Source organism: Chiloscyllium punctatum, chromosome 5, assembly GCF_047496795.1.
Source record: "Chiloscyllium punctatum isolate Juve2018m chromosome 5, sChiPun1.3, whole genome shotgun sequence".
Taxonomy (NCBI): Eukaryota; Metazoa; Chordata; class Chondrichthyes; order Orectolobiformes; family Hemiscylliidae; genus Chiloscyllium; species Chiloscyllium punctatum.
This window is the reverse complement of record NC_092743.1, coordinates 4,790,735-4,814,959: the sequence shown is the minus strand read 5'-3', so window position 1 is coordinate 4,814,959 and position 24,225 is coordinate 4,790,735. Positions and strand designations below refer to the sequence as shown.

Here is a 24,225-nt window from a genome sequence, read left to right as displayed (position 1 = left end):
AAGATGCTCAATGCCTCAGATACCTGACCACATAACCAAATCTCAAATACTGTGAATAGTTTTGATTCCCACATCTAAGATGTACTGGCATTGCAGGCAGCTCCGAAATGCTTCACGAGGGCTGAAACCGGGTATGGAAGGGTTTTTTTTTTCCTGTGAAGAAGTTGAGTAGATTGGGTTTGTGTTCATTGGAGTTTAGAAGAATAAGATGTGACCTTATTGAAACATAATATTTTTAGGATGTTTGCGGGGTAGGTAGATGTGGAGGGGTTGGTTCCCATTTTGGGAGAGACTAGGACTAGAGGACGGCATCTTAAAGTAAGGTGAGTAAATTAGGACAGAAACGAGAAGGAATTTCTTCTCCGAGGGTAGTGAATCTGTGAAATTTCTCTCTGCAGAAGAAAAATGGGTTGTTGAGTAAATTCAATAATAAGATAACCTTTTGATTCTTTTAAAGAATCAGTCTATGTAGAAAAAACAAAGTGGAGGATTATCAGATCAGGCCATGATCTCATTGAATGGTCCATATCTGCTCCTGGTTTCGATAAAGAAGACAACAGTGTTATAGTGACACATTTCCAGGTTGACTGAGCTGGGAGTGATATTTTCTATATGTTCCCCTTCCATTTATAAAATTGATTGAGTCCTCTGCTTGCTATATGTAAGACTCCTCGAGGGCTGAACTGGATTTTCATTTGCTTTAGTCCTACAATAACTCGTATGTGACTTTCCCTTTCAAATTTGGTTCTGATGTCCTCACCTCAATAAAAGCAAAAGTGCATGCATAAACCTTGTCTTGGACCATCGTTCTCTGATTTTCACTAAAGCAGTAAGATTCATAGAGCACTTCTGTGCAGTTGTCAAAATCTTGAGTTATGGAGATAGGAGTCACATCAGGAAGCACACTTTCTTGTGAATACTGCCGAGTTTTCCCACATCCTGAGTCTGCTCCTCATGTACCTTACACCCTTCCAATCTCTACATAGTGTTACAGATCCTTCACTGTACCCTTGCAATTACTGAGCATGTGTTGCTGGAAAAGCGCAGCAGGTCAGGCAGCATCCAAGGAGCAGGAGAATCGATGTTTCAGGCATAAGCCCTTCAGGAATGAGGAAAGTATGCCCGAAACGTCGATTCTCCTGCTCCTTGGATGCTGCCTGACCTGCTGCGCTTCTCTAGCAACACATATTTTCAGCTCTGATCTCCAGCATCTGCAGTACTCACTTTCTCCTCAATTACTGAGCATGCTCACTGGCAAAGCTACCATTTCCATGTGTTAGAAGTTTTGAGTTCTTCTTCCACTTGGCTCAGTGATAAGATTTTGACATGCGATTTGGCCATTGCCAACACCACAACCTTATAATTTACAATGTGGAGGTGCTAGAGTTGGACTGGGGTGAACAAGATCAAAAATTAAAGAACACCAGGTTACAGTCCAACAGGTTTATTTGAAATTGCAAGCTTTTGGAGCTCAGCTCCTTCCTCAGGTGTGGTACAATAGAGAGGTATAAGACATAACTTTTTTGCTTATAAAATACTAACAACTTTAAAACTAGCTGCCCTTGTTGAATCCTGCAATCACTTAGGAGGTAGACTACTGATTAAAATGCAAAATCTAAATTCCTTTCAGGTCTTTGCCCCTAGATAATTGAAGGTTTTTATCAATGTACAAGAGATGACATGTTCCATTAGAGATAAAAATCACTCAACATCAGGTTATAGTCCAACAGGTTTATTTGAAATTGCAAGCTTTTGGAGCTCAGCTCCTTAGTCAGGTAGCTAGTGGGGCAGGATCATAGGCCACAGAATGCATAGTAAAAGATCAAAGTGTCATACAACTGGTGAGATGTATTGAACAAACCTAAATTGTTGTTAAGTCTTTAATCACTTAGAATGGGGATGCAGGTTTTGATAGATTAATATGTAAATCCCAGAATTTCTTTTAATTCACAGCCCCATGATAATTTAATGTTTTATCAGTTTTTTTTAAAAGTGATCTCCCAGCTCAGACAATGCATTGCCTATGTGAGGTTAGAGTGATTCTTAACTTTTTTTTGTCTGCTGCAGTCCAATACCAGCACTCCACATCATCTCAGGTTGGTTAGTGCACTCTAGGTGTGAGATCCCATTTCAAATCTGTTTTAAGCTGAGGTCATATTTTAATTTTTTTGACAGAAAAGAATCTTGAATGAAATTACTACCCCCCCCCCCCCCCAACGTGTGTGTGTGTGTGTGTGTATATATAGTATGGTGGGGACATGAAGCTAAGATCACCATTTGAGGCCATCCTCATGGGTGTAGAACTATCAGCCTCTGCTCAGCAATTTTGCGTTGTTGTTTTTCTTGAAGTCTGCCTTGGAGGATGCTCACCCTAAGATCGGAGGCTGAATCATACCACGCCTGAAGGAGCTGAGCTCTAAAGGCTTGCAATTTCAAACCTGTTGGACTATAAGCTAGTATTTCACCTTATAAATGTATAGCATGTCTTTCAGAACCCCAGTCATGGAACAAACCTTTCCCTCTTAAGGCCTGTAAGTTCATGACTGACTGTGTCATTGCTACAATAAATTGAAAGAGCATGATCCTCCCAATGAAGACCTGATTTTCTCTCAATGTTATTGTTAACATCTGTGTCCCCAAGAATCTGGAGCATCTTGACTCCAACCTACAACTATAGATAGATGACTGATCTCTAGTTACCCAATTTAATGATCATGAGAGATGTACCAAGGTATAGTGTTTGAAAAGCAGCACACTCTTTCGCTGGTGGAGGGTGCTCCACATCGTTCACTTCCAAGAATATTCTTAGCTCCTATTGGTATAAATAAGACCTCAACAGACATTAGAACAGTGGAAGTTCAAATAACCGCTCAGAGACTAGTATCTCATCACCAAGTCACCCTTTATTTACATATGCACAGTCCACTGGCTGTGGCCAGCCAGCTTGGAGTCAGTCCCTACAGCAAGGAGACTGATTCCTGTTTTTTTTTTTCTTTCTTTTTTTAAGCCCCACACTCCCACCTAACTGCGGTAGTGCTTTTTTCCCCAGCACCCATGGTGTATGTGTGTGCAGGTGTGAGACACAAGGTGCTTGAATCTTTATTGAATTTCCACCACCAGGAAGATAGGAAAACACCTGAGTGGCCAGTGACCAGCACTGCCCTTCACATCAAAGGGTAATGCTGTGTGATTAGAATTCCTGTTTATTTTTTTTTTGTTTGAAAGACACAAAGTGTACGAATCTTTATTCAATTTCCACCACCAGGAAGATATGAAAAACACCCGAGTGGCCAGTGAAGAATTCCTGTTTATATCTGTTGCCCAGGGCTCCGGGATAGGCCCAGGTTAATAGACTAGTTTCGATCACCACCTCCCTCATTCCCTAAGACTGGGAGGTAAGCCTGGTCTTTCTCCAGTAGCTTTTCCTATGACATTTTTACTTCTGGTCCAGTTTCTGTGACTTGGACTCTGACACTGGTGATGTGTACCGCTCTGTAGCCTATTTCCTGTGTGCGGAGCATCTCTGGAGAGTTTCCTCCTCCTCTTCCGGCAATAACCGTATCAAGGCTGCATCCATCCATCTCAGACTCTGAGGTTTGCTTGACACTAGATGGAGGGACTGACTCTGATCTGGCTGGCCACAGCCAGTGTAATGTGCAGATGTAAATAAAGGGTGACTTGGTGGGATACCAGCCTCTGTGCAGTTACTTCAGAAGTAAGTATGCATTTCAAAAAATGCAGTTTATTGATTGAACACCCATACCACCAGTATGCCCTTAGGTTTGTATTTTGCTCCCCACCTCCCAACTATATTTAAGTGTAGGTCTACGGTGGAAGGAGCTTGTTGACTGAAGTGCCCAGGTGAGTTTGAAGAGTTTGGTTAGTGTTCCTAGCCTGCTAAGAGTATCCTGCATAGGTGCAAGTACATTCTTCTTGGCCTCAGCTTTTGGAGGCATCGGAGTCACCGGCAGAGGGAAGATATAGTGACAGGACATCTCTGGAATGTCCTGAGAAGATGCTGCTGTGATACCTGGTGGTTTCATCTCCTCCCTGTGGTTGCCTGCTAGCACCACGCTGTCATCTGGAGTGACGCCGAGATGCCTCACTTTGCCAGTGATGCTGAGTACCCATGGCTAGATCACTGAAGTCCAGATCTAAGCACATAACCGGCAACCACACACCATTCTGTTGGACTGGATCTCCAAGATGACCACCATCCTGTCCATCTTTTGCTGAAGTCTGAGAACCTCTGTTACACCTTTCTGGTGTTCCCTGCCTCTTCCTGCAGGTTGACCATGTCATAATCTTCTGTATGGGGCTTTGCAGGCACCTGGTGTCGGCAGTCCTCTGAGTTTCGGAGACGTCGTCCACGGGCAGTGGACCTGTCATACTGATTTGCTCACTAGATTACATCATCAAGTCTAACCTAACCATTGAGGTGATTGACTGACTCTGCAGGTGGAGGCTGCAGGTGACACCTTGTAAGTGGGTTGTCTAAGGACTCAGAGTCCTTGTCCTTGTCCTCTGAAATGGTGCTGGAGTGGAGGGTCTCCAGCCTCTTTATTCGTATATGAATCCTGATTACTGGTGCTGTTCATAGAAAAGATAAAGGAGTAGTTGGTATAGATACAGAATATCTCACGCAAAGCAATATGTTTGCCTTAATGCACAGCTGAGAAGGACAGAAAGCAATGTTGCTTCCTAGGCTGTTCATGTCTTAAACTTGCCATGGGTTGAGTCTCTGTCTTCTCAGCCAATCTGTGCCTGTTCATCAAAGTGGGTGAGAATCTTTGTCTGGCACCTCTCGGCCAGGTGTTCTCTGCAATTGTGGGCAAGCTTGTCCTGCAATAAGATAGAGGTTTCAGTGTGACAGCAAAAGATACAGGAGCACTTTTGTGAGCATGCAAAACAATATAAGGTCATAAGCCATCTCTGGAAAGTGAATAGGAATTGCAGTGCCCAGAAAAGCTAGTTGGTTTGAAGCATGAATTGGGTGTGAACCTTTTGAGTGCATATCATGCATTGAATCCAGATGCTTGCAGGCTATGACCTTTTGTCAGATGCCTTTGTGGTGGCACAGTTAAACTGAGCTAGCAGAGAGATTGTCACTTAAAGCTTTAGAGGGCCACTGGTTCTAACTGTGCTGCTATCTGGGTGCAAACTTGATGGAATTACCTATTGGTGCCATGCTCTGGGAAGAGAACTCCCTTCTGTCCATTACTCCATCCATTAAGAGCTGCAGACATGCACGGCCAAAAGCAGAGTAAGCTTCTGTACCTTCAGAACTTTTCCGTGGGGCTGGAAACTTCCAGTCTCCTTGGAAGTCAGTAGTAGCAGAGGAGTTCAAAATTCTTCAGCAAAGTATGCCAAATACATATGCAATAATGCAACTCAAGTTAAAAGATCTTATCAGGTAGATAGAAATCATTTTTGCTGGTGGATGGAGTCCAGAACAAGACATTCCTAATGCTAAAATTAGGAGTGTTATTAGGAACTAGTTCTTTATACAGAACTTTGATTTGTGATCTCTCAAAGTGTCATTGTGAAATGGGTGTCAGTTAAGCATTTAAAAACTGAGATTGACAGACTTTTTTAAACAAGGATGTTAGAGGTAATACTGCCAAGAGATAGCTAGATAGATTTGGCCAGGATTGAAGCAAAGGGTACGTGGCTGAATCTGGTCAAGTTGAAACTTAATTTGAAGACTGATAAAAGATGGTGCAAGAAGATATTCTCTGTTGAACAGTGAACTGTCATGTGGTGATCAGTTCAAAGAAATTAAGATTACTTAATGACCAGTGTAAAATAATTGTAGCTCTTCGACTGACCTATAGAAACATGATACTTGTGACACACACTGTTTTTAGACATTCACAAGTTGGTTGGCTACCATTTATTTCCTGTCACCATTTGCCTTGAGAAGGTTGTGGTGAACTGCTTTCTTGAATCCCTGTGATATAGGGAGGGAGTTCTGTTAATGGGAGAGTTCCAGCAATTTGACACAATATTGGTAAAAGAACATCGTTCTTGTTCCAAGGCAGAATGGTATGTGGCTTGCAGTGGAACTTGCAGGTGGTCATTTTGCCATGTATCTGTGCCTTTGTCCTTGGACAACCTTTAATACATTATCTTAACATTGCAAACAGTTGTAATACCCAATTAGTATTGTCAGTCACCATGTAGGCACTTGTATGTACTGCAAATGTTCATATATAGGATTTTATTCTTTGTAAACAGAACTTGTACCCAAATTGAGCCTATTTCAATTTAACAAAATAAATGACGGACATTCTGTTTCATTTCAGGGTAATGTCTTGATGCAGTAGTGTCAGGCCTATCTTGTTTAAAATTTAAACAAAGCTTGGCAGTTAATTGTCATCCATTCATTCTTTAAGGCAAGACTCAACCAATCAAATGTCTGTTGCCCACCAATCATCACTTCCCCTCATATAGTATAAATAAGGTTTTCTCTTACTTTGATTATTTCTTGCTAAATTATCTACATGAGTACAAGATGAACAGCTTCAACAAGATGTCTATTTTCCTCATCAATACTTGTATTTTGTACTAATAATTAACAAATTATTCTTTTTAAAGGATGGCTCAACACCTTTATTCAAAGCTGCATACAAGGGTTTTATTGAAGTTGTTCGAGAGTTATTAACCTGTTCTCCTTCATTGGGAATTCTTAAGGTAAAAATTGGAATATTATTATGTCAGTGTTTGCTGTGAGAAAGTTTCAAAGGGGTAGCATTTTGGGAATAGTGACCATAATTCTAAGTTTTCAGATGCTAATGAATAAGGACAAGAGTGGACCTCTGGTGTTAAATTGAGGGAAGGCCAACTATGAATTCCCGCCTCAGGCGACTGACTCTGTGGAGTTTGCACGTTCTCCCCGTGTCTGCGTGGGTTTCCTCCGGGTGCTCCGGTTTCCTCCCACACTCCAAACATGTGCAGGTCAGGTGAATTGGCCATGCTAAATTGCCCGTAGTGTTAGGTAAGGTGTAGATGTAGGGGTATAGGGGGGTTACGCTTCGGCGGGTGCGATGTGGACTTGTTGGGCCGAAGGGCCTGTTTCCACATTGTAAGTAATCTAATCTAAAAATCTATACCTGAATTAGTCAAGAATTAGAGAATGTGGATTGGGAGTGACTGAATAAATCCACATCTGATACGTGGGAGTCTTTTTAAGGACCAGTTGATTATGTGCAGGACAGGGCATGTTCCTGTGAAAATAGAGGACAGGAATGGCAGGATTCGGGAAGCTTGGATGACAGAAAATTATCAGCTTAGTCAAAAAAATGAAGCAATCAAAGGTCCAGGCAACTAAAAACCAAGTCCTTGAATATAGAGAAAGTAGGAAGGAGTTCAAACAGGGAGTTAGGAGGGCTAAAAGGGGCTGTGAAATATTCTTGATCAACAGAGTTCAGGAGAATTCCAAGGCATTTTATACCTTTTTTAGGAGCAAGAGGGTAGCTAAGCAAAGAGTACGCCCATTCAAGAATAAAGAAGGGAAGTTATGTGTGGAGCCAGAGGAAATGGGTGAAATTTTTTAAGGAGTGCTTTACATCGGAATTCACCAAAAAGAGGGATATTGAGGTTTGGGAAAGATGTGTGTATACTGTCAGGCAGGTCAATGTAATGGAGGACTGTGGGAAGCAGAGGAGGAAGTAGATGGGGCCTTAACACACACCTTTGCATCATCTTTGGCCTCAAGCAAGGTTCCAAAAGACTGGAGAATGGCCAAACTTGTTCCTTTGTTTAAAAGGAGAAATAGGAGATAATCCAGGTAATTACAGTCCGGTGAGCCTCACATCAGTGGTGGTAAAGCTGTTGGAGAAGATACTAAGAGACAGGATATATTTACATTTTGGCAGCAAAAAGACTTGTTAGTGATAGGCAGCATGAGCTTGTTCAGGGAAGATCTCACCAACTTGATTGAGTTTTTAAAGGAGGTGACAAGAATATTTGAGCGAAGGGCAGTGGATGTTGACTACATGAACTTTAGTAAGGCACTTGAGAAGGCACTTGGGATCCGGGGTGAGCTGGCCAGATAGATATAAAACTGGCTTGGTCACAGAAGACCGTGGGAGTGGAAGGGAGCTTTTGGATTGGAAATCAGTAACTATTGGTGTTCCACAGGGATTAGTGCTGGAAACTTCGTTCTTAGTAATATATGTAAATGATCTGGAGGAAAACATAGGTGGTCTGCTTCGTACATTTGAATAAGGTAGTCAAGAAAGTATACAGCACACTTGCCTTCATCAGCCAGAGCACCAAATATAAAAGTTGGCAAATCAATGCTACGGCTGTACAAAACTTTAGTTAGGCCACGTTTGCATTGTTGCATTCTGGTCTGGTTGCCACACTACCAGAAAGACATGGATGTTTTGGGGAGGGTGCAGGGAAGATTTACAAGGTTGTCTGGTTTGGAGGGTTTTAGTTGAGGGGAGGTTTGATTAACTGATTTCTTTCACTAGAAAGTTGGAGGCTGAGGGGCAACCTGATAGAGGTCTACAAAATTAGAGGCCCAAATAGGGTGGATAGTCAGAGGCTTTTCCCAGGATGCAAAGGTCAACTACAAGAGGGCACAGGTTCAAGGTGAGGTGTGGGAAACTTTAGGGGAGAAATGCAGGGAAAGGTTTTCACACAGAAGGTGATGGGTCTCTGGAACGCACTGCCAGTGGAGGTGGGAAAGCAGGCACATTAGTAAGGCATATTTTAATAGACATATGAACATGAGGTGAACAAATGGATAGATAGGGCAATAAGTAGTGGTATAAATAAAGATTAAGAATCAATGCAGTCTTAGTGGGCTGAAGGGCATGTTCCTGTTCTGTAACATATTGTATAAACAGTCCACCTCATAAACAGAAGATATTAAAAATAAATTTAGCAATTAGAAATGGTCATTTAGCATACCAATTTAATTCTGACATGTGACAATAAAGTCAATCTAAAACCTTCTATTTCTTTCCCAAATCCATCTACTTTATATCTCATTGAATTATGAAATATTCAAAATTGCTCTGTTGACTCAGACTAGTACCTGAGGACTAGAGAATCACAAATATTACAAAAGTTAGGATAAATCATGAACTTCAATACAGCCAGTTTAACCTTGGTGCTGAGGAAGCTTTTAGAAATGATAATTCAGGACAAAATTGAGTAACTTAGGCAAATGCATATTAATTAAAGAAAGGCAGTATGAATACGTTAAGAAAATATCATGTTTAAGTAATAAAAAAATTTGCTGGGGGAGCTGAGCAGGTCAGGCAGCATCTGTGGAAAGAGAAACAGTTACTGTTTCAAGCCTGATATGCACCACCTTCAGAACTAAAATGGTGGGTTTTATATTCTGTTCACAAAGTGGGGTAGAAGTAAATGGAATAAATAGTCAGGATGTGAGGGTACCAAGAGCAACTGACAACAGGAGTGCTGATGGTAGTAAGAGAGCAATAGAGATGTAAAATAGATTTAAATGATAGGTGTGAAAAGGAGGAAAAATGGATTCACTCTGCTGAGAGTGAAACAAAAAGAAAACATAGGCAGGAATGTTGTAGTTACCATAATTTATAACGGAGGAATAAAGAAATGGCAATTGAAGCTAACTTTGAGCTTGTTTTCACTAAGGAAGATACTAGAAATCTCCCAGAATTAAAGATCCAAGTAACTACAGTGAATCAGGATTTGAAGGAAATCAATATTGATTAAAACGTTGTACAGGAGAAATAAATGGCATTGGAAGTTGATAAGTCCCAGAAGCTGACCGTCTACTTCCCAAAATGTTGAAGGAGGTGCCTAAACAGATGTTAATGCATTGCTGAACATCATCCAAAATTCAATTGATTCTAGTATGATTGCTGTAGATTGGAAGCTAGCAAATGCCACCCCACCCCACCCCACCATTTAAGAAAGGAGCAAGAGGGGGAAAAAAAGCATCCAAATTTGCAGATGATTCAAAGTTAAGAAAGAGTGTACTGTGAGGAAGATGCAAAGCAGTTTCAGGAGGATTTGGATAGGCTTAGTGAGCAGGCAAGAATATGTCAGATGGAATAAAGTGTGGAAAGAATGATGTCATCCACTTGGGGAGAAACCGATCTGCAGAGTATTTCTTAAATGGTAAGATGCTATAAATTTGGAGATGTGTAAATGGTCCTCTACTTGGTCACAACTCCAACTTTTCACCAACATCTAACCTCATCAAGTTAGATATGTCCCTGGGTGTTCTCAGAGATCTAATCTTGCTCCGTAATATACAGGAAATACTGCTTAGGGCTATTCAAGCCCATTCTCACAATAGCACTAAAATATTAATGCTCCAAGAATCATCTGAGCCCCTTGACTTTTTATTGAACTCTGACTGTTCTGAGTGACCAATCAGAAACTTGGAGAGCACAATTGAATGTTGTCACCTAATTACTCTTGGAACACCATGTTCTGTAAATGTTACATTGTCCTGGACACAGTAGATGGGGAGAAACTGTTCCTGCTCTTCGGAGTAGCAGAGGGCATGGATTTTAAAATATAAAAAAAAAGTAAGGTGTGGAAAAAATTTTTTTACACAAGGAGTGGTTTGGATTGAATGCCCTCCTATAAGTGTTGTAGAGGCAGGTTCAGGAGGGCATTAGATCAAAACTTAAAAAGAAATACTAAAAAGGAGGAGAGGGGTAAAAGGCAGGAGTTTGGCACTAAAGTGCTCAGACACAATGTGCTGAATGGCTTTGATCTGCACTGTAACAAGTGTGATTCTCTGCTGGAAATGAATTTCATCACAGACCCCCTTAACTAATTTGGAGATAACTGGCTGTCCAATACTGGCCTTTTTGAAAACAGTCAGGAACATGGCAGGGAGCTAGAACAATGGATTGAAGGTTGATGTTCCACCGATAATCACTCTTGACCTTGACCCCAAATGAACATTTGACTTCCAATCTACAGCAATCATACTAGAATCAATGGAATTTTGGATGATGTTCAGCAATGCATTAACATCTGTTTAGGCACCTCCTTCAACATTTTGGGAAGTAGACGGTCAGCTTCTGGGACTTATCAACTTCCAATGCCATTTATTTCTCCTGTACAACGTTTTAATCAATATTGATTTCCTTCAAATCCTGATTCACTGTAGTTACTTGGATCTTTAATTCTGGGAGATTTCTAGTATCTTCCTTAGTGAAAACAAGCTCAAAGTTAGCTTCAATTGCCATTTCTTTATTCCTCCGTTATAAATTATGGTAACTACAACATTCCTGCCTATGTTTTCTTTTTGTTTCACTCTCAGCAGAGTGAATCCATTTTTCCTCCTTTTCCTAGAAACTATGGTTCTTTAATGCTACGCATAACAACATCACGGAAGAAGGATTACTGAACTAATTGTGAAGGGGCAATTGTAAAATGACTAATGGTTGGAAAATTGTGGTCAGCATACATCTGATTATCTCATTTGAACTGGCAGTGGAATGAAGTCCCATGTTGGCAACATAGCCTTGCAAAAATATTCCTTATAGATCAACATTATATAACCATATTCAAAATATTCCAAGTTTAAAATAAGCAGATGTGGTTGATAATTTGCTGAATTTTCAAGATCATTTGATTTTATTTTCATTTAAAATTTATTTCCAATATATATTTCTTTCTTGAACTCATTCCCATATGTTGTACTACATTTCCCTAATCAAGAAGGTTTGTGGTATGGTGGTGATTTTATCTTCACCTGAAACAAGTCGAATAAAATCCCTACAGTGTGGAGAAAGGTCATTTGGCCTATCAAGTCTGCACCAACACTGAAGAGCATCCTACTCAGACAGACCCAGACCCAGACCCCACCCCATCCCTATGGCTATTTACCATGGCTAATCCAACTAGTCTGCACATCACTGGACACTACAGGCAATTTAGCATTGCCAATCCACATAACCTGCTCATCTTTGAACTTTGGAAGGAAACTGGAACACCTGGTAGGAATCTGCACAGACATGCAAACTTCACACAGACAGTCACCCAAGGCTGGAATTAAATGTGGGTCCCTAGCTCTGTGAGATAGCAGCATTAACCACAAGTAATCATTTAACATATGATCTGTTAAGTCATATTATGATTTAATTAGTGTTGTGTTGAGTTGCCTTGAACACAGAATGGATTATTAACGACATTTTATTTGCATGAATAGAATGGAACAACAGCTCTTCACGCTGCAGTTTTAGGAGGCAGTGTCAGAACAGTGGGCCTTCTCATTGATTCTGGAGCAGATCCAAACCTAAGAAATACGGTAATAAGTGTTTACCTTTTCCCTCTGTTTCCTGATGTTTGTAAAGTCAAAGTCTAGAAATTCAACTTCGTGTAACTCATTTTTCAGGTCTTAACCAGCCTACCAAGACCTCAGTATTGGGGAAGCAGCTTCAAATTTCAGGCTGCAAGCGAGCTTTATATTGGTAAAATGTATACTGAAAAGGTTTAAAATACATAACAGGCCTGATGCCACCTTTTTATTACTCACTCATGAAATGTGAGCAGTGTTATTTATTCCCTACCCCTAGTTGTCCTTGAGAAGATGATAGTGAGCAGCCGCCTTGAACTTTGGCAGTACATATGCTGTAGGTAGAATCTGTGGAGAGAGAGAAAAAGATTTAACATTTCAGATTTGAGAAGTTTCATCATTGGTGAAAGTGGTCAAAGTTTCAGAAGCATGTGTCAGAAACATTTAAAAGGAGGTAATGATTTAATCAAATGAAGGTCTGCACTATTTGCAGAACATATAATAAATATTAGATTAACCTGGTACTTCACTTGGTATGTGCTAGCAAGTAGGAAAGCCCCTTGCCAGAGCTATTTAAAGAGATCATTTTGTTCTTACAAATTTAATTCCTAGCTTCGCATTTCAAGGTACTGGTCAACTTCTATGACGACTTTTTGTAAGTTTTAATCACTCTCTGGAATGTTCATTCTTGCAAACTGAAAAACTGATGCACTGTTCATGCCTACATCAGAAATCGTCTGGTAGCAATTACAGGTGGTCTCCTTGGGATGGCTTAGGGGCTGAAATTTAAAAGTAGCAAGGAAGACACTACGGAGCAGGATCACTAAAATGAGAAGGACACTGAATTAGAGGTCATGTAATGGACAGTCTACATGTATTTTACTCAGGAGCAATATCTTAGACCAAAGTCTCCAATTCCATCCTCAAACCACAACATTGACAGCACTGCTTAGATTAGATCACAGTGTGGAAACAGGCCCTTCGGCCCAACAAGTCCACACCGACCCGCCGAAGCGCAACCCACCCATACCCCTACATTTACCCCTTACCTAACACTATGGGTAATTTAGCATGGCCAATTTACCTGACCTGCACATCTTTGTGACTGTGGGAGGAAACCGGAGCACCCAGAGGAAACCCACAGACACGGGGATAATGTGCAAACTCCACATAGTCAGTCGCCTGAGGCAGGAATTGAACCTGGGTCTCTGGCGCTGTGAGGCAGCAGTACTAACCACTGTGCCACCGTGCCGCCCTAACATGCTTGTGTCTATATAGGTCTGCATGACTCTCAACCTTTTACATTACAAACTTCTTTCACATTAAAAGTTGAAATTCCAGAACTCCAATCCACAAGTGTATCAGAGAGCTCACTGTGATTGTCTAGACACAGGAGGAAACCTGTGCCACAGGATATAAGAGCACTAGATTTCACCTACATAGTAGGTTTTCCCTAGATGCAGAATTAAAGACTAGATACATTGCCTCATGTATTTCCCTCACCAGCCTGGCAAAATGGATTTCAATTCCTTAATTTATAGCTGATTTGTGACCATTGGCAGTGCAAATATGCAAATCTGGGCCTGCTTTTCAATTCTTGGCCCAAAGGCATTTCTAACCCACACACCTCCAAGCTCCACCACAGGTACTCCCAGTTGGAAAGGGGTTTGAATCTGGTTTTGTTAAGCAACAATTTTATCCACCTCCAACCATTAAACCAACTGAATCAACCCTCTCATTTTTTTATATATTAATTTGTCATGAGTGTTACTGGCTTGGCCAGCATATCTTGCCCATCCAGAATTGCCCTCTAGGCAGTTAAAAGTCAGCTGCATTTCTGTGCATCTGGTCTCGCGTATAGGCCAGACCCGATAAGGACGACAGATTTCGTTCCTTAGACGATATTTATTGACAGTGGTCACCAAAAGAACATGATATCAGATCAGATTTCTCCATCTGCTGTAGTGAGATTCAAACCTATATTGCAGTAATATTAGCCTGGAATTCTGGGTTAAGAGTCCAGTGATATTATTCCGACACTACCACCTCCCTTTTTGTTCTAGCAACACGTTCTCCATGCAAATTATAGTCAGGAGCTATCCAGAATAATGGTAGAAGCTCTAATTTTCATTCCTTCAGATGGCTGACCAGGAGTCTTTGTCATGTATTCCCACTTGTTGGTGTACATTGAAAGGAACTCTATATGAATCCCCAACCTGTTTTGTTACGATATGATTGTACTTTGCTCAAAAATCAAATCTTGGACATGGACTTGAACCTGAAGCTTCTGAATCTGAGGCAAGCACTGTGCCTCAAGATCTCTAGGCCAGCCATAGAAACATTAAGTATTAAAACATTTGCTTTTGAAAGTAGAATTGGACATAGTCTTGAAGTTTTAAAAGGAATTGCAGGACTGTGAGGTAGGACTAATTGCATAGGTCTTTCAAAGAGCCAACGCAGGTGCATTGGGTCAAAGGACTTCCTCTTTATTACATGATTCTACATGTACTGTGATAAATAACTGCTTGAATTATTACCTTGTAGATAGATAAAGGAAAAAAACAGCTGAAGTGAAATGGAGTTATAAACAAACACAATGCTGGAGAAACTCAGCAGGTCTGGCAGCATCTATGGATGGAGAAATCTTCTAACCCTACACAGCCCAATTCTAGGTCCTTCCCAAAGAGAGGGAATGAGCCAGAAAAGGTTTGTAAGGGGCTCATAGGAGAGACATTACCAGAAGAAAATAGCCTATAATGGTTGGCATTAATTGTCCAAAAGAAAATGGATTATAGCCGTGCCAGCTGAGCAAGAAGCTTTAGAATGGACATAGGCATGACTCTTCACTGAGTTTTGAATGTCTGAAAGGACATTGCCAGGATAAAAGTCATGAATCTTTGTTTCTAATTGTATTGAAATTGTTCAACTGCTTTTTGTCTAATGTAACATAGTTTTTTTTTCTTTTTATATATTTCATGTTCTTTTGTCAAAAGTATATTGACCGCCTCTTGTGAATATGTTCAGTAACAGACCTCCATGGTAAACAGAAAGAAAAATAAAACTTTTGATTTATCAAGCCAGATTTCACTGTGCGATCTAACTTGGCCAGTATTACCATCAGCTGGGATTATAACAAAGGGAACAGGGTGTGAATGTTACTGAAACTATCTGACTAAATGGAGGTAAACAGAGAGACGGACCAGCCTGTGTCCATGTGGTAACTATTATACATTGACAGTACTAGATTCCACATGTATTCTTCCATGACCTCTAGTTCCTTCATGGAAACCTGTTGCACTGAAATATCAAGTCTCTGTTTGTACTTTGTATTTCAGGCAGAGGAATTGCCAGCTGATCTTACAAGGAATGATCGCCTAATCCAACAGCTTCAATCAAAACAAAGTGGAGAAAGCTGAAGATGTGGAACCAAACTAGGCTCAAGGCCCATTCTGACAAACCCATCAGAGTACAGTGAGAACTGTATAATGGCACCACTCTGACCAGGGTCACAATTCTTCTGGTTGTTCCATAAAAATTATTGAGCTATATAAAGGGTTTGTTGTCCATCTTTTTTATATTATTGTATTTAATATTGGCAATTACATGTAATTTTAGCCTTTTTCCTGGTGCCTAAAACTTGATTAAGAGCTGATGGGTAGAATTTCCTACGAGCCATTGGTGATGAAATTATAAACACTTCTGTCAGAAATAGCAAAGAAAAACTATTCCCCCATATATCCTGCTAACGGTCAAGTTTCCTACCATAAGTATAATCTTAAAACAACAGCCATTCAATAGTTAATCAGTGGCAGTGTTGAAATGATAGTTTGTCATTTTAAAAGAAACCAGGGTTGAAATTTTCTAAGCCCCACACTACACAAATATATGCGGAAAGTTAGGTAAATTGTACTGAACTGAAAATGTATTGCTGGAAAAGCGCAGCAGGTCAGGCAGCATCCAAGGAGCAGGAGAATCGATGTTTCAGGCATGAGCCCTTCTTCAGGAATTCCTGAAGAAGGGCTCATGCCCGAAACGTCAATTCTCCTGCTCCTTGGATGCTGCCTGACCCGCTGCGCTTTTCCAGCAACATATTTTTCAGCTCTGATCTCCAGCATCTCCTAAATTGTACTGAACCAAATAGCAATCTTTAAATTACTACTGTTGGATTAAACCAAAGCTAAACTGAAATATTACCATTATGATTGCTTTGTTGGAAAATCCTCTAGGATTTTGAAAAGCATTTTTTGACAAAGTACTTTGATAGTATTAGAGTATCAGGGTAATTTGAGATGTCAGATGCAGGTTGTACCTGCCCTTTTGCACGTTGCTGCTGACTCAGGTAAGAGTTGGGTTTTTTCTCAACTCTTTTTTTTGTACTAACCCCTTGATTCCTTTAAATTCAAAATTCTAGTAATCTGAAGCTTAAATATACACAAATACTTAAATATACCAAACATCCTCAGCCCTCTGCGGTAGAGAACTCCAAACTGTCACAACCTGCTATGTAAAGAAATTTCTCCTTTCCTCAGTCCTTTCAAAGTCAGTTAGAAATTTACTCTCATTGTTAAACCAACACAAAAAGGGCAATCTCAGCACCAAAATTAAAGTCCCAAAGCCCAATATTGGATCTCAAGCCTCATTACCACACATCCCCAAAAGTCCTCAGGCAGACCTTGCGAGGTAGGGTGGGTTGGATATGAGGGACTGGGGTTGGTGACTGCAAGCTGACAAATATTATTGTTCCCCCAATTCTATATTAATATAAGTTTAGATGCTGTTAAAACAAAAACATTATATGTTCCCTTCAGAAGCCTCCATTTAGATGTACAGCGGAGAAGATAGATTTGAAGTGATTCTTTTTTCCCAGGTGGTGCTGAACTAATTTGTCTCTGGCAGTCTTGCCTAACATGATTGAGCAAGTAGATTATCACATCTGCTCTGCTGCCAATGGCTTGGAAGTACTGGAGCTGGCTAAGCTATGGGAATGGTGTGACAGCAGTTTGGTAACTGAAGGAACAGTGGCAAATTGAGAGTTCATCAGGAGAAGCATCATGAATAGGATCAAAGAAAAGGAAGTTGGAAGCTGCAGGTAAATGGGGCTTTATATATCAATCCTGGAATTATCTCCCTAATGGCATTGTGGGTTAACCCATAGCAGGTGGCCTGCAATGATTAAAGAAGGCAGCTCCTCACCACCACCTCGAGCAACTAGGGACGGGCAATGAATGCTGGCCAGCCAGTAATGTCCACTTTCCACAAATGAATAAAACAAAACATATGCTTTAGTCTATGGGGCAGCACAGTGGCTAGCAGTGCTGTCTCACAGCACCAGGGACCCGGGTTCAATTTCCACCTCTGGTGACTATCTGTGTGGAGTTTGCACATTCTCCCTGTGTCTGTGTGGGTTTCCTCCCACAATTCAAAAATGTCTAAATCAGGCTAATTGGCCATGCTAAATTGCCCATAGTGTTGGGTGCATTAGTCAGGGGTACATGTAGGGAAAATGGGTCTTGATGGGTTACTCTTTGGAGGATCGGTGTGAACTTGTTGGGCCAAATAGCCTGTTTCCACAATTTAGGGATTCTAATCTAAGGGGTCAATCTCCCAGGATCAAACATCATTAGAACCACTGTTGGCACCACAATGATTAGTCATTGCAGAAAGGTATCTAACATCAATCAAAATGAAGTGTTAGGCTCCTTGACTAATCTAATAATGTCTCTTTCAAGATCTTTTTCCTAAAATTGATCAAACCATTGATCCTGCCCAATCTCTCAAATCATCGGTAGGCCCTTTCGCTGACTTAAAATGTTCTAAACATAATGAACAATAACATAAAATACATCAAATGTTTTGAAGATTGAGCCATGTTTTGTTCGATTAACTTTTATCCAGGGATTTCAATACACTTGATGGTAAGATCTAGCTACAGTAACCATAGGTTGTTTTTTTTTCTTCTTTTGCAGACCAGCAGCACAAATCCATAGACCCATGGACTTAAAGCTTGTATTTTGTTTTATTAATTTGAGAGATGTGGGTGTTGCTGGCTTGCTGGTATTTGTTGCCTATTGCTGGTTGCCTTGGAGCTGCCATTTTGAACTACTGAAGTCCACCTGCTGTAGGTTGACCGACAATGCCATTAGGGAGGAATTTCAGGATTTTGACCCAGTGATTTGAGATAAAGATCATTCTGCCCTAAACTCTCTATCAATGTCTTTTTTTCTGTTTGAACTATCTCGTCTAATCTATTATTTTGTTAGCTTTCAAGCAGGGATATAATTTACATTAAAAGAATTTATGAATTCTGCCTTTGACAATTTCTGACAGAATTCAGAATTTTGAAATTGATTATCTTCAAATTTTATTTTGTCTTTACTAATTCACTGAACATTGCAATCATTCTGTGAAAAATGTAGGGGATTAAGATAAGGTATATAGCAGTGAGATTATAGTGCAAGTATGGTTGAATAAGTAACTGCAGAAACAGGTCCAAAATTCCCAAAAAACTGTTCAGCATAAAGCAGTAAATATGAGATTAATCCATTTTATACATTAGTTGAATAAGTATTCAATAGGAAACTTGGAAGAACTCACCTACTCTTCTTTGAATATGGCTACGGGGTCATTTACCTTAACTTGAGCACTGACACAGCCTTTAACAAAATCAAAATATTGTATACGCTGGAAATCAGAAATAAAAACTGCGAGAGAGGCTCAATAGGTCTGGCAGCATTTGTGGAGAGAAAAACAAAGTTAACATTTAAAGTCCAATGACTTAATTTCTGAAGAAAAGTCATATTGGGCGCTCAACATTAACTCTTTCTCTGTCTGCAGATCCTGCCAGACATGATTTGGTTTCTTCGGCAGTTTCTGTTTTTATTTCTGATCAACCATTGTTTAACATCTCATCTCAAGGAACACCACCACTGACAGTGCAACAATCCCTTCAGGAGTGCGTCTTTCACTCAAATGTCAAGGTGGGACTTCAACCTATGACCTAACTTAAAAGCCAATGCATTATTTGATATTTATATAATTCATAATAAAACTTACCTGCTTTTATTTGTCCCTGAATATGTTTTAGATAAGAGTATTATTTAACATTTAGGTTATATGTTTTTGCATGTGATAGTTGAAGGCTATAAACCGAATGAAGTGGACATGCTGTGTTGTACTGAGGTGGACAAAGTTAAAAATCTCTCAACACCAGGTTACAGTCCAACAGGTTCATTTGGAAGTACTGGCTTTCAGAGCACTGCACCTTCATCAGGTAGCTGTGGAGTAGGATCATAGTACACAGAATTTATAGCAAAAGATTAGTGTGGTACAACTGAAACAATATATTGAACAAACCTAGATTGCTTTAAGTCTTTCATCTTTTGGTATGGGTTGCAGGTTTTGGTTCATTAATATGTAAATCACAGAACTGACTTAAGTTAACTTAAATGTTTTATTTTTTTTTAAAAAGTGACATCTCAGCTTGGACAATGCATTAAAGGTGTGAGTTTAGAATCTGTCTGTATCCCAATCTTGAGTCAGACTGGTTCTGTTTCCAAAGTAGGAATTTATAAAATGTCATGTGGATTGACTGCCTGCAGATTGTGTGTGCTCTTTGAGCAAAATAAAATGTATCTGCAAATACAATTCGGCAAATGCAAATTCACCCCATAGATGCATGTGTGTGCATGAGAGAATGTGTGTGCACGTAAGAGGGGGTGTGTTTGCATGTGCACATGCTTGGTAGAGGGAGAGTGTGAATAGAAGCCTGTGAGGGGGGAGTGTGTTTGTGTGTGTAGAGGGCGCATGTGTGTAGGGGAGAGCGTGTGTGAGACTGTATACTGCAGTGGGGTCATCTGTAGTGTGACATGAACGCAAGGTCTCTGTTGAGGCCATCCTCATGGGTATCAAACTTGGCTACAAGCCTCTGCTCGGTCACTCTGCATTGTTGCATACCCCGAAGTCTCCCTTGGAGGATTGTCACCTAAAGATCCGAGGCCAAAAGTCCCTGACCACTGAAGTGTTCCCTGACTGGAAGGGAACATCCGTCTGGTGATTCTTGCACTTTGTCCACTCATCCATTGTCGTGGTGTCAGCTTAGTCTCGCCAAAGTACCATATATGTACCATGTGTTGACATGGATACCTGGGTGAAGGGGGCTGAGGAAAAAAAGGGTGGGGATGGAGTGAAGACAGCTGGGAAGGCAATAGGTCAATGCAGGTGGGGGATGATGGTAAAAGGTTGGAGTGGAGTGTAGAGTGAATAGATGGGAAGGAAGATGGACAGGTAAGATATTTCAAGAGGGTGCTGCCGAGTTGGAAGGCTAGATCTGGGATGAGGTGGGGAAGGGGAATTGACAGAAACTGGTGAAATTGATATTGATGCCATGTGGTTGGAAGGTCCAGAGGTGGAAAGTGAGGCATTCTTCCTCCAGGCAGCGGGTGGCTTGGATTTGGCGGTGGAGTAGGCCTAGTACTTGCATATCCTTGTCAGAGTGGGAGGGGAAGTTGAAGTGGTTGGCTACAGGGGCGTGGGGTTGTTTGGTGCTTATGTCCCAGAGATGTTCCCTGAAATGTTCCACAAGTTGGCATCCTGTGACCTAGTGTACAGAAGACCACATCAAGAGCAATGGACATAGTAGATGAGGTGTTTAGATGTGCAAGAAAGCTTCTGTCAGATGTGGAAGGATCTTTTGTGGACTTCGGAGGTGAAGAGGTAGCTATGGGCTCAGGTTTTACACCTCTTGTGGTGACAAGGGAAGGTGCTGGGAGTGGGGGGCGTGTGGATCTGTTGAGGGAATGGTCTCTGCGGAATGCTGATAGGGGTGGGGAGGGAAGTATATCTCTGGTGCTAGGGTCTGATTGTAGATGGTGGTAATGGTAGAGGATAATGCACTGTAGCTGGAGATTAGTGGGGTGGCAAGTGAGCACTAGGCGGTTCTATTGTTGTGGTCGGAGGAGTGGGATTTAGGGGTGGAGGTGTGGCAAGTGGAGGAGATACACTGGAGGGCATTGGTAGTCACGTGGGAGGGAAGATTAGAGTCCTCAAAATCGTAGGCCATATAGAATGTGTTGGAGGGAATTGCTCCTTCTGGGAGCAGAAATGGTGGAGGTGAAGGAATAACTGTCCATTTTCCTCCACTCTCTCCTCTGACCCATCATCACCATCACCCTCCACCTGCATTAATCTATCACTTTTGCAGCTACCAGTGCCTCCCTGTGCCCCCCCCCCCCCCACCCCAGCCTCCACATTTCTCGATGCCCGAAACGTCGAATTTTTTTTTCTCTGTTCCTTGGATGCTGCCTGACTTGTAGTGCTTTACCAGCGCCACACTTTTTTTCGACTCTGATCGCCAGCATCTGCAGTCCTCGCTTTCTCCTCTATCATACTTAGTCAAATGCTGCCTGATGTCAAGGGTAATCACACTCATCTCAACCATAAAGTACAGCATGTTTGGACTGTTACATTCAAGAACCACTAGAAGGCTGAAGTGTTTAAAAACAGCAAAAGCTTTTATTAAGGATGTGTTAACTTTACAAGGCATCAAGCTAGACTGAGCTGTTATCCTCCAAAATGGCCAATGATATCATCATGAATCATGTGATCAGACCTTTAACATGTCAGTCGAACGTACTTACACATATATCCCTCCCCCTTTACATCAGCAGCTCCTGCAATGAAAACATTTATAATCATATATCCAACAGTTCACAGAAATGGAAATAATAATTTACCATTTCACTGCCATTTGGATTTGCTTACCAATATTTCTTGGAATGCAGCAGCATGAAGTATGTAGGCATAGGTCAGTGTTGAATCATGTTTACCTCCTTTTCGCTTGTCTAGATATGTATTGAGTCAAAAAGCATAGCACTGAAAAAGCACAGCAGTTCAGGCAGCATCTGAGAAACAGGAGAATCGATGTTTTGGGCATAAGCCCTTCATCAGGAATGTGGGACGTGCATTGAGACAGACTTGACTAGGGAATGTAACGTGAAGAAACCACTATTGGGACAGTGAGCAAAATGTGATAAAATTCATGCAGCAGTTTGATTAGGGGAATCTGGAACGCTATTGCAATTGAGTAAAGGTAACTACAGAGACATGAGGGAAGAGCTGGCCAGAGTTGCTTTGAAAGGGAGCCTCGCAGGGAAGACGGTGGAGGATGAGGCAACCATGGATGTCCAGGGAAGTCAGAATAGAATAAAAGCAAAAAAATGTATATAATGTGGTGAAGATTAATGGAAAGCCAGAGGATTGGGAAGCACTTAAAAACCACCAAAAAATAACTAAAAAAAAAGTAATAAAGAGGAAGATGATGAAATATGAGAATAAGCTAACTAGTAATATAAAGGAAGATTGTAAGGGTTTTGTTTAGATATATCAAAGGTAAGAGTGAAGCAGGAATGGTCTTTGGACCTTAGGAAAATAAGGCTGGAGAAGTAGTTATGGGGAACACAGAAACAATGGAGGAACTGAATAAGTACTCTGCATCAGTCTTCATGGTAAAAGGCACCAGTAGCATACCAGAACTTCAATAGAGTCAGGGGTTAGAGGTGAGCGTAGTGTCCACAGCTAAGGAGAAAGCTGAAAGGTCTAAAGGTGGATCTATCACTCAGACCGGATGGACTACACCCCTGGGGTCTGAAGGAGATAGCTTAGGAGATTGTGGAGGCATTGGGGCCTTTAATGAATCGTTGGAGTCAGGGATGGTCCCTGAGAACTGGAAAATAGCTAATGTAAGAAAGGAGGGAAGCATTAAAAAGGAAATTATAGGCCAGTTAGCCTGTAAGATTGGTAAGATTTCAGAATCCGTTATTAAGGATGTGATTGTGGAGGACTTGGAAGTGCATAGTAAAATAGAGCTGAGTCAGCACGGCTTTGTCAACATGATGTCATGTCTGACAAATGTTTGAATTCTTTGAGGAGGAAATGAGCCAGTTAGATAAGAGATCCAGTGGACATGATCTACTTGGATTTCAAGAAGGAATTTAACAAGGTGCCCCACAGGAGGCTGCTAAGTAAGAGGTCATGGTATTGTGACAAGGTACTAACATAGATAAGAGAATGGGGTGACTGGCAGAAGGCAGAGAATGGGATAAAGGGCATGTATTCAGGATGGTATCCGGTGACTAATAGAGTTCCACAGGGCTTAGTGTTGGGACCACAGCTTTTCACATAATACACTAACAATCTGGATGAAGGAATTGAGGGCATTGTTGTTATGTTTGCAGATAATGTAAAGATAGGTGGAGGGACAGGTGGTATTGAAGAAACAGGGAGGTTGCAGAAGGACATGAACAAGCTAGAGAGTGGGCAAAGAAGTGGCAGATGGAATATAATCTGGGAAAGTGTAGGTAAGAAGAATAAAGGAGAACACTACTTTCTAAATGGGGAAAAGCTTTGGAAATCTGAAGCTCAAAGGCATTCTGGTCAGCCTCAGAATCTGACAAACTATTTACTTCAGTCAATTGAGTTTGATTTCTGCCCAATATGTTGGAAACGCTGGAATCTGACAACATGTAAGGACAAATCCTCAGACTGACCAAATAACTGAATATTTAAATTGATACAAGATCTTCACCTCTTTATGTTTTTAGTAAAATTTTTAGAGTTGCAGCACAGTGTGACTCCACTGCTCCTGATGCACATATCAGATATCAACGAACCACTACTCTAGTGTCCACCTCCATTCTTGCTGATTTGTCATTCAATAAGGGGTGATCCACTATTGGTTGGTGTTGCCAGCAGTGGTCAGTATGCTTAATAACAGCTCCTCTTCAACTGTAACTCTGACAACTCTGCTTCGGACTGTAAATCTTGGCTTTTCTCATGCCCTTTTCGTATCATGTAGATTTTCTTCCAACTCTTCTGTTTCTGTACTTTTGCTCTGTTGTTTGTATTTCTTCCTCAAACGCATATATGCTTCAATTTTGATTTGGAGGAGCTAGTGTTGGAATGGGGTG

At 41.0% G+C, this 24,225-nt stretch overlaps 1 protein-coding gene across 3 annotated transcripts in view; it reads left to right on the top strand.

Annotated features, from left to right (window-relative positions):
• The window catches only part of ankrd29 (ankyrin repeat domain 29), a 99,332-nt gene extending 83,145 nt beyond the window's left edge, over nucleotides 1–16,187 (top strand). For all 3 annotated transcript variants that reach the window (XM_072569675.1, XM_072569674.1, XM_072569676.1), the window contains 3 exons: nucleotides 6,598–6,693; nucleotides 12,176–12,274; nucleotides 15,598–16,187. In XM_072569675.1, the coding sequence (XP_072425776.1) occupies nucleotides 6,598–6,693; nucleotides 12,176–12,274; nucleotides 15,598–15,678 (276 nt within the window). In that variant the 3' untranslated portion in view covers nucleotides 15,679–16,187. The remainder of the gene's footprint in view (nucleotides 1–6,597; nucleotides 6,694–12,175; nucleotides 12,275–15,597) is intronic.
• Nucleotides 16,188–24,225: the final 8,038 nt, after the last annotated feature.